Below are 9,303 nucleotides of genomic sequence, written 5' to 3'. Positions count from 1 at the left end.
ATAACTATATATTTTTTTATAGTATTTGATCGAAATTATAAAAGATTTGAACATGGAATGGAGTTGGGCTAAAACCTCATCAACGCATTTGTCACGAGGATTAATACATAATAAAAATTTGAATATTAAAATAATAATAATTTTGAAAGTCTCTTTATAAAAGAAAAAGAAAATCGTGGACAACCCAGTACCCCGTGGTAGTTGAGCACGTGGAGGTAGCTAGCAATAGCATCTTCAATATGATCCAGAGTCGTGGACACCACAAGACCAATAACTCATATATAAGAACAAAATGGGGAGACCCACAGTTGGAAAATTACGAGGAAGATCGCTCTGTTTTTGTAGTATTTGGCGGATTACATCTTAACTGAGCAAACCCATTGAGGAAAACTTGGAGAGGAGTGGGGAAAACAAAGAAAGAAATGGCGATAGGGGTGAAGGCTGTGTACGTTTCTTATGTGGCGCATGTTCTGGCTGTAGTTGGTGCCATACTGGTGTTAGTCTGGTGCGTAAGCTTCAGGGGTGGTTTGGCTTGGGAAGCTACGAACAAGAGTCTCATTTTCAATGTAAGATTCCCTCTTTTTTTCCAGTTCATCGTGATTTTTCTTCCTTTTTGTTTGGAAGCTTTGAGGGTCTGTTGTGCATTGTTATTTTATGAGCATCTTGTTTAGTTTGTGTGCTATGATTATTGGGATATGGGCTGCAAGAAAAACTAGATTTTGACGGTTGTTTGATGTTGTGGAAGAGTTTTTCTTGATTCGATGTTGTCTTCCAGGGAAATGAGCTGACTCCGTACAATTCGCAAGCTAATCTTTTGGCTTGAAAGATGATAAATTAACGGATTTCTAGGGAGTCCAGTTATTTGTGAGATGCTTTTGCACCGATGTAACTGAATTTGGTATATAAAATAAGGTTTGAGTGGAGGACTTTAAGCTTAGACTCTTAATTTCTATTCAAATGATATCCATTATTAGATGCCTAACCACATCGAACCTGTTCAAGTCCGTGGTGTGCAGTGTTGTTCTTAGTAAACTTGTATGACCTCTGTATCCATCTTTGTGAAATATTACTAGAAAAGTTTGTTGTCCCTGAGGTTGCACTTGGATCGATTCATTTGATTTGGAGGGAGAGATATTTGGGGAAGGATTTGAGGCGTGGATTGGATTGTCCACGCAAGTCAAGTAATTTGAATTTTATCTAGTCGATTTATTCAATCCAAGCACAACCTAAGGTTCAGTTGTGATTTGGGAATCATGAACAGAACACTTGACACACATAGAAATATAGAATGCAGGTTCTTTTCTAGGAGGGTTGAAACGTGAAACTAATTAGACAAAAGTTTAGACGGGGTGTAACTGTAATTATCTGATATAATTACGGTGTTACGGATATTTAAATAAATAAAAGCAGGGGGGCTGGCCCTGGCTGCCCTGTTTTTCATCCGCCAACTAGAATGATATGTTAGGTAGTGTTTCCTAGGAGCTCCTTGGAAGCACTTCTCAACTTTTTTTTAACAAAATTTCACAAAATTTCAAAATTTTGTTAATAAAAAGCGGAAAAGTGTTTCCTGGAAGTTCTCTAAAACACTACCTTAGCCACATGCTTCTACCACTTGGTTTGTACAAGTTCAAGTGAAGGTTTTGCGACAGGAGTCACTCTTTTATGCGTGGATCTCTTCCAATCTTTAAAACGATATGCCAAATTGGAGCAATTCCAGATTGAACACTTGCAGCGATTTTTGTGCGATATTATAGGTTACATTTAGAGAAGTTAGGCAGCATTGATTGAGATTTGTGTTACTTCTAGAGATGATGAACACGTGGTCCTCGTTGCCCTTGTACTATTTACATCGGGTGGTGAAAAAAGAGATTGGGTGTTTGTAGTTATTGGAAGCCTTTTGCAAGTTTGGGACCAAACTTGGCTGTCAGTTCTTCGCTTTTGGCATATTTGATCCGGTCGTTGTGTATATGAGGTTCACGGTTTTACATACCGATTTTATTTGGGTATTCTTGGATTATGTAAGTCTCAAAAGCGTTACTTACATGGTCCACCAGCAATCAAAAGCACTAGAGTATATCAAAAAGTAAATGGTGTTCTTTCTTAACTTATATGGGGAGATGATTATGGTTTCAAACCTTCTTCATAAGATGATAGAATATATCCACAAAGCTTAGGGAGTGTTTGCAATAGATTGTGTTTTTTGTAGAAGTGATTAATTCATAAATTATAAAAAAATTAAAAAAAATCAAAAGTTGGTAGTGTTTGAAAACATATTTGAAAATCTAAAAATCGAAGTTGGGTAATGTTTGATAAATAAGTGATTAGAATGATTTTAACAATGATCTCTTATTAGAATCACTTTTGGAGAATCAAAATCACCACACGACTAGATTTTGGATTTCAATAAGTTAAGCATAATTTAACACACAATCTAGGTTTAAGAAACACACAAAAATGATTTTTTTAAGCAAAAAGCTAACAATCACTTTTTTTTAGTGATTGCAAACACTCCCTTAGTGTTGCAGATTATATATAATTGGTTGAATCACAGTAAACATTTTATAGTTCAGAAACATTGTAAGTACGGGGTTTAGTTGAGGAATAAAGATGGGTCATGAATTTCAAAAGATAAACTCTTGCAATTGAAGATCAGTGAAGAACTTACTATAGTCGATTAAGGGACTGCAATGCTTCAATTCAGGTTGATTCTTCTGACAGGAAAATAAGATCTAAAACAGGAACATTCATTTAAGATTTTTTTAAAAACTTGGCTACTAAGATTGTTGTGGTAAGTCTCACATCTATTTTTCTTCTTTTGGCTCCAGAATCATCCTGTATTGATGTTCATTGGGTTTATCGTAATCGGAGGCCAAGGTAATAAAAATTCATCTGGAACCTAAAATTAGTAGAAAATTTTTCTTAATTTTCTCCATTATTTTATAATTACAGCCATTATGAGTTACAAATCTCTGCCTCTGAAGAAGGCAGAAAAGAAGCTAATACATCTAGTTCTTCATGCTATTGCTCTTGCACTCGGTATCATTGGAATATACACCGCATTCAAGTTCCACAATGAAAGCAACATTGCAAATTTATATAGTTTACACTCTTGGCTCGGAATTGGTGTCATCTCTCTCTATGGAATCCAGGTAACATTCAAATACTCAAATTAATTCTCCTTTTCTATCTTATATTCTTTTCTTGGGTGCCCTTTATGTTCCAGTTAAAAATCATGGCTTGAGTAGCATAAATATGTGAGCAAGGTTCTTGTTGCATGTGTTTCACCACTGGCATGTCGACGTAGCTTTTTTCACCTTGTGATCTGAAGGGCGATAACAAGTTGAGATTGTCATGACAAAAAGGATTAAGCTTGAACCGATTTTCTTGTTAATTAAGTGATTAGTTACATCAATAAGGCTTGTAGGAGCAAATATGATTGTAACAAAGTTTTAGTTGGAGTTAACAATACAACTCAGATATTTTGATTATCGATTGAAACGCCAGATACATTAAGATACAGGGCCAACTGTTTATAGCAAACATTTCCCCTCCAAATAATTTCGAATGACGCTGGCTCTGATAAATATAATATTTCTATAATCATGCTGCATAAATAGGTGCTATATAGGAAAAATTATTGCTATAAAAAGGCTTCCATCCCTCCATAGCTTCTCATTAATACTCATCAAGTAAGGACTACAATTTGCCAAAATCTTATTTATATCTCATGTTTTTCTGATCATTTACAGTGGTTATTTGGGTTCGTGGTCTTCTTTTACCCTGGAGGAGCACCACAACTTAGAAGGGAGTCACTTCCATGGCATGTACTTTTCGGCATTTCTGTTTATATATTGGCTGTAGGCACTGCTGCCTTGGGATACCTTGAAAAGCTTACCTTCCTGGAGAGCTCGGGTGTCGCGAAATATGGTTCGGAGGCCTTCCTTGTCAACTTCACCGCTATCGTCACCATCTTATACGGGTCGTTTGTCATCTTCACGATCCTGTCTAAGGCTCCTCCAGAAGATGAACACGATCATGGTTACAGTGCCATAGAACATGAATGATTTTTTTTGTTGTTGCTCTTGTAATTTGGATTTTAATAATGCAGGGTTTCCAGTATAGTAGGTGAGTGGTGCGTGCATGAACGTGAATTACAAACATTCCATGATATATATAATAATGATCATTATAATAATCACAATAATATGTTATTCTTCTTGTTTCTTACAATTTACAAGGCACAAAGGTCTGCTGATCAAAGAAATCAAAACCCATTTATGTTGTAATTTGATTATTTACAGTGTTATCAGAAACAATTTATGGTTAATTAACCAAAGCATTCACGTAATTATCAAAGAACAGATATAAAAAATTTATGTCGGCACAAAGATGAAGAAGAAGAAGTTTGGCTGAAATGGTCCCATAAGCAATTGCAACATTAAATCTTCTTTTTATAAAATAAATAAATAAATAAATAATTCCCACTACCACGTGATGCAATTGCTATTATTCGCCAATTATTAGAATGAAATTCGTAGTGAATTATGGAGTGGTAGGCTTAATCAAGTATGAATTGAATCTTTTTCTATCTTTTGATATTTGATTAAAAGGGCTCTTTGTTCGTAAAATAATCTCTAGTTAACTACTGATTCACTGCAATTTTGGGTCTTTTAGCAATGATGATTGCGATTGGTGATATTTATTAAATTAAAGAAAAGAAAAGGAAAAGAGAAATATCCCACCAACATGATCTGTTTCCCTCCAACCTCAACCCAAGATTTTTTTAAGTTGCCGACGATGTGTAGCTCATCAAGCACTAAGATCTCGAGTTCGAGACTCAATTGTAACAAAAATCTTGTCCTCCAACTAAAAAAAAAGATTTTTTTGAGTTTGGATTATTTACATAATTATAACAATATGAGAATATACAATATGTTCGAATATCTAAAATAAAAAAATAAAAGAAGTTATTTATTTACACATAAGTTCTGAAAATTAATATTTTGAGAAGTGATCATATTATTGCTCCTCGCTCCCTTTATTAGCATGATCTACAATTTTCCTCTTTACGTCCCTATCAGATCTTTTTTTCCATTTCTTAATTTATTTGTGCATGTATATGTGTCCAAAACATTGAATATTATTATGTCCATTGGAATCAAGAGAATCATTGATGTTATTAAATTTTAAATGAATCTTTAGTCATACATTCAGTTTCTCGTATTTGGTGTTTGAAGTGTAAAGATACTTCAATTTTGTTGGTGATTATATTTTGTAAAGAAATTTGAATTTACATTTTAAAAAGTGCTTTCTTTAAGTGTTTCTACATTTTAAAAGAAATGTATCGACGTAATAATAATAATTATTTTTTATGACAATGAAAACTATTCTTTGTTATTTTTGGGTGACATTATTAATTTTCTGTTAGATTATGTAGCTATCTATTACAATAAAAAATAAATGTAGAATAAAAGATAATCATATAATCTCCAACTCACGAAATTATTTTCAAACCAAAGCTTTCGAATTAATGATCAAAAACTTTTTTTTTTTTAATAAAAAAACACATCTAATGTTTTTTTTTAAAAAGCTCATATATAAATTTCATTTAAAAAATATTATTTATAAAATCTTAGAAATAAGTCTCTTATGAGAACAATATCTATAATTAAAAACAATATTTTAAAATAAAAAATAACATTCGTACGAATTGAGTCGAATATTCATCTTATAAAATTAAACGACAAAAGATAGACCGATCTCGTAAAAGTTTTCGTGGGAACTATTAGCCTACTACTACACAAAAACATGTGGGCAGCAGCCAACTCATGATAGGCCAAAAATTATCTGTATCAATCACACAGCTTCCTTCTGTGTTCAATTCCAAGCGGCACTTACCTTCCTCCAACTAACCGTTACGACCTATTCCACCGTTCGTATCGTTGTCTCTCTTTTGTTCAATTCTCTGTGTTTTCCTGCTAAATTTGAGCTAGTACAACCAATTTTCTCAAGAGATGGGTGAGGAGGAAACCAAGAATGTGGAACCCGAGACCTGTTCCGAACCTCCGCCGCCGCCGGTGGTCGAGCCTGTGGAGGCTCCGAAAGATGTGGTGGAAGAGAAATCTGAGATTCCACCTGCTGAAGAGAAGAAACCTGATGAGTCCAAGGCTCTTGTTGTTGTCGAAAGTAAGTAAAGACTTCCTTTCTTCTCTGTTGTTTGTGTTGGTATTTGAGATGTTTTAGTGTCTTTGATTGTAAAGGAAAAAAGGGTTCTTTGTTGCTGTGATAATAAGATTGTTTCTCGAATTCGAATTTGGAATTTTAGGTGCATGTTCTTTATGTTCGAAAGCATCCCCTTTTTTTTCACACTGTCGAAAAAAAAAACATCCCTTTTTTGTTCCAAAAAAAAAAAAAGAATAATAATAATAGCATCCCTCTTGAAATTTGTTTTATGTTCTGTAAAATTATATGGTAAATCTCAAATTTTGACGTACCTTGCTCAGGAACATGGTGATTAGCCCTTGCTTTAACTCAAGCCTTTTCCCTGACATTCGACTTTTTTTTGTTCTATGCTAAAGAACCAGACTCTACTGAGAAGAAAGAAGCCGAGGGATCCCTCATCAGAGGTAATCAAGACTATTTTAGAATACTACTACTTCTGTTTATAGTGAATGAGTCGAGAGTTATACTACCTCAGATGCTGCACTTATACGGGTAGCAAATGAGAAGAGGAATTCCTTGATCAGAGCATGGGAAGAAAGTGAGAAGTCAAAAGCTGAAAACAAGTAAGTTGTGTTCTTTTTTCATTAGAGATTTCTCAATAATTGTTGAGTGTCCGTAGGAAAGTAGGGTAAAATGAGCATTTATCAACTGGTGGCCCTTTGCTGCTGAATTATTAACAGAGCTCAGAAGAAGGTATCTGCTATCGGGGCGTGGGAGAACTGCAAGAAAGCTAGTCTGGAGGCTGAGCTTAAGAAGATCGAGGTAACAAGCTATAAATCTTAGTGTAATGACTTCTTTTTGATGCTGCCCCATCCCCTAACCCCCTAAACAACCATGGATTTAAAAACTGCATGTTAGTTAATTCAAAATTTCCAAAAAACAAATTATACTTTGTTCCATTTAATATGTATTCGTCATATGCTTGATATACTTGTGCACGCCCTGGTTTTTCCTATAGGCTTGCTGCTAAATAATTGGCAACGCACAGATTGAATTTTTGTGACAGAAGTTTCTCTTTGTGTTTGAGTTCAATAAAGTTCTTGGCTTTGTTTTGCACTTAGGCTCCAGCCTCCGGGGCACTCAAGCACTTAAGCTTTTGCCCCTTTTGAGTGCTAGTAGTAAATAACAAAAAAGCATTTGACGTGGGTGTGAACTGTGAATAATATAATGAAAATATAGCTAAAATAATTATTTTAATAATTTGTATTTTAAGTATTTTTAAAAAGAGAAACTTTAAACATAAATTTGTCAGAAAAAAAAACTTCATGCAATTACATATTAACAGTTTTTAATATTAAATTTTGCTTATTGATTGTTTTCAAAATCATTCGTTTGTCTTCTTTTGGTTTTAATTTAGCTTAGATTATTGAAAATCTACATAGGAGTCACAATTTTAGTTTATGGATTTTTCGCCTTAATAAATTGAAATGAATGTGCCTGGCACGTTTGATATCCAAAGTTATGCTTCACGTCCTTTTTTGCCACGTTGACGTTGGGTTAATTCCAGGAGTATGTGTTTAGAGGTTCAAAGGAAAGTTCAGGAGATGATTTTCAAAAGTACATTCAAATTTTCTTTTGTTAGTTTAGTTTTGAAATTATACATGTGGAGTCCCAATGCTCTAGTAGCACCCTACCATGGAGTTCATCTCTACCAAAAAATAGTACTTGAACCTGAGTATACTTTAGTGGTGCTTTTCCAGTTCGAGCTCAATTTGCATGATTTTTGCGTTATTTGAGCTATAGGCTAACTCAAATATCCAGTCTATTTTGAGAAGAAAACTCTTGATTTTTTTTTTAAAATTGAATAATGCAGTATGTGAATTATGACGAAATTAAGATAAAAATATTCATTTAATCAATATGTTTAAAACATAATAAGAATAAAATTGTTGAGCTTGATTACTCATAGAATGCTGGAATCTAAGCTCGAGCATTGCTTGAGATAGGTACTCATACTACTCGAGTTTGAGTCGAGATTTGGCTGAGCTGCTTTTGATTGCCCCCTTGTTAAAGAGTATAAAGTCTCCTCTTTCATACATAGAGATTAGAGACACGCGACTAATGTTGGAAACTTGTAGATTATTCCTATCAAATTTGTTTTTGCTTTTCAATTTGGATTGGTGGTCAACTTATGTTTTCACGTGTGCATATAATAATATAACGTGAGTTTTTTTTTGTAGTAGTGGTAGTTTAGAGATAAACCTATTCACCTGGCGGGCTATACTGTCATCATCAATGAAAACGAAAATTTCGAAAAACAAGCCAACAAAAAAAAATATCACATCACTCACCCCATACTTTGCCATCTTTGTTTCAGTGCTTTACAGGAATTTCTTTAACATGCTTTGTTGCCCCTATAATTAATTACAATGTTTTGGATAAATGATAAAGTCATCGGCATGCAAGTATAATGCAGATTTGGGTTGTGACCCAATATACGAATAATTTGTAGGAACAACTGGAGAAAAAGAAAGCAGAGTATATAGAGAAAATGAAGAACAAGGTTGCACTAGTCCACAAGGCAGCAGAAGAAAAACGAGCGATTGCTGAAGCCAAACGTGGGGAAGATCTTCTGAAGGCAGAAGAGGTAGCTGCAAAATACCGCGCTACTGGGACTGGACCAAAGAAGTTACTTGGATGTTTCTAAAGGTGAAATTATCTTGTCCAAATGTCAAACTGCAGCTTTATATGCATATGTTCTATTTGATTACTGTTTCTTGTTCAGATGTATTTATTGTGCGGTAATTTGATGTAGAATTCGTTGATTGTGGCCAATAACTTCATTCTTATGTGTGCATAGTGATGTATTATTTGATACAGTTTAATTAATAAGTGATTACTTTTTTCGTTAAAAACGGCAAGTTTGTATGATGTATAGTATTTTATTTATTGAATTTTATCTATTTTGGATGCTGATAGGAAAATCTTATGTGCTTTGGGAGGTTTTGCATAATGCCTTTGTTTCGACGTCTGTTCTTAGTGGCCAATATGGTAACATTTGAATATGATATGGTATGAAGCTCAAAGATTTTACCTGACCATCAGTTGCAGTAACAAGTGCTCTATCCTACGTTTGATATT

At 34.1% G+C, this 9,303-nt stretch overlaps 2 protein-coding genes across 2 annotated transcripts; both read left to right on the top strand.

Annotated features, from left to right (window-relative positions):
• Window positions 1-274: 274 nt before the first annotated feature.
• Window positions 275-4,195, top strand: LOC140871829 (transmembrane ascorbate ferrireductase 1). The gene is made up of 4 exons (XM_073274566.1): window positions 275-566; window positions 2,826-2,874; window positions 2,950-3,149; window positions 3,750-4,195. Exons 1-4 carry the CDS (start codon window positions 423-425, stop codon window positions 4,062-4,064), a joined length of 708 nt encoding a protein of 235 aa, XP_073130667.1. The 5' UTR covers window positions 275-422; the 3' UTR covers window positions 4,065-4,195.
• Window positions 4,196-5,790: 1,595 nt separating this feature from the next.
• LOC140871600 (remorin-like) lies at window positions 5,791-9,079 on the top strand. Its single transcript, XM_073274181.1, has 5 exons — window positions 5,791-6,186; window positions 6,579-6,626; window positions 6,698-6,785; window positions 6,903-6,984; window positions 8,675-9,079. Exons 1-5 carry the CDS (start codon window positions 6,015-6,017, stop codon window positions 8,867-8,869), a joined length of 585 nt encoding a protein of 194 aa, XP_073130282.1. The 5' UTR covers window positions 5,791-6,014; the 3' UTR covers window positions 8,870-9,079.
• The last annotated feature ends 224 nt before the right edge of the window (window positions 9,080-9,303 follow it).

Source organism: Henckelia pumila, unplaced genomic scaffold (genome assembly GCF_033568475.1).
Source record: "Henckelia pumila isolate YLH828 unplaced genomic scaffold, ASM3356847v2 CTG_461:::fragment_3, whole genome shotgun sequence".
NCBI classification, from domain to species: domain Eukaryota; kingdom Viridiplantae; phylum Streptophyta; class Magnoliopsida; order Lamiales; family Gesneriaceae; genus Henckelia; species Henckelia pumila.
Note: the sequence above shows the minus strand (reverse complement) of the source record. Positions and strands in the feature narration are given on the sequence as shown.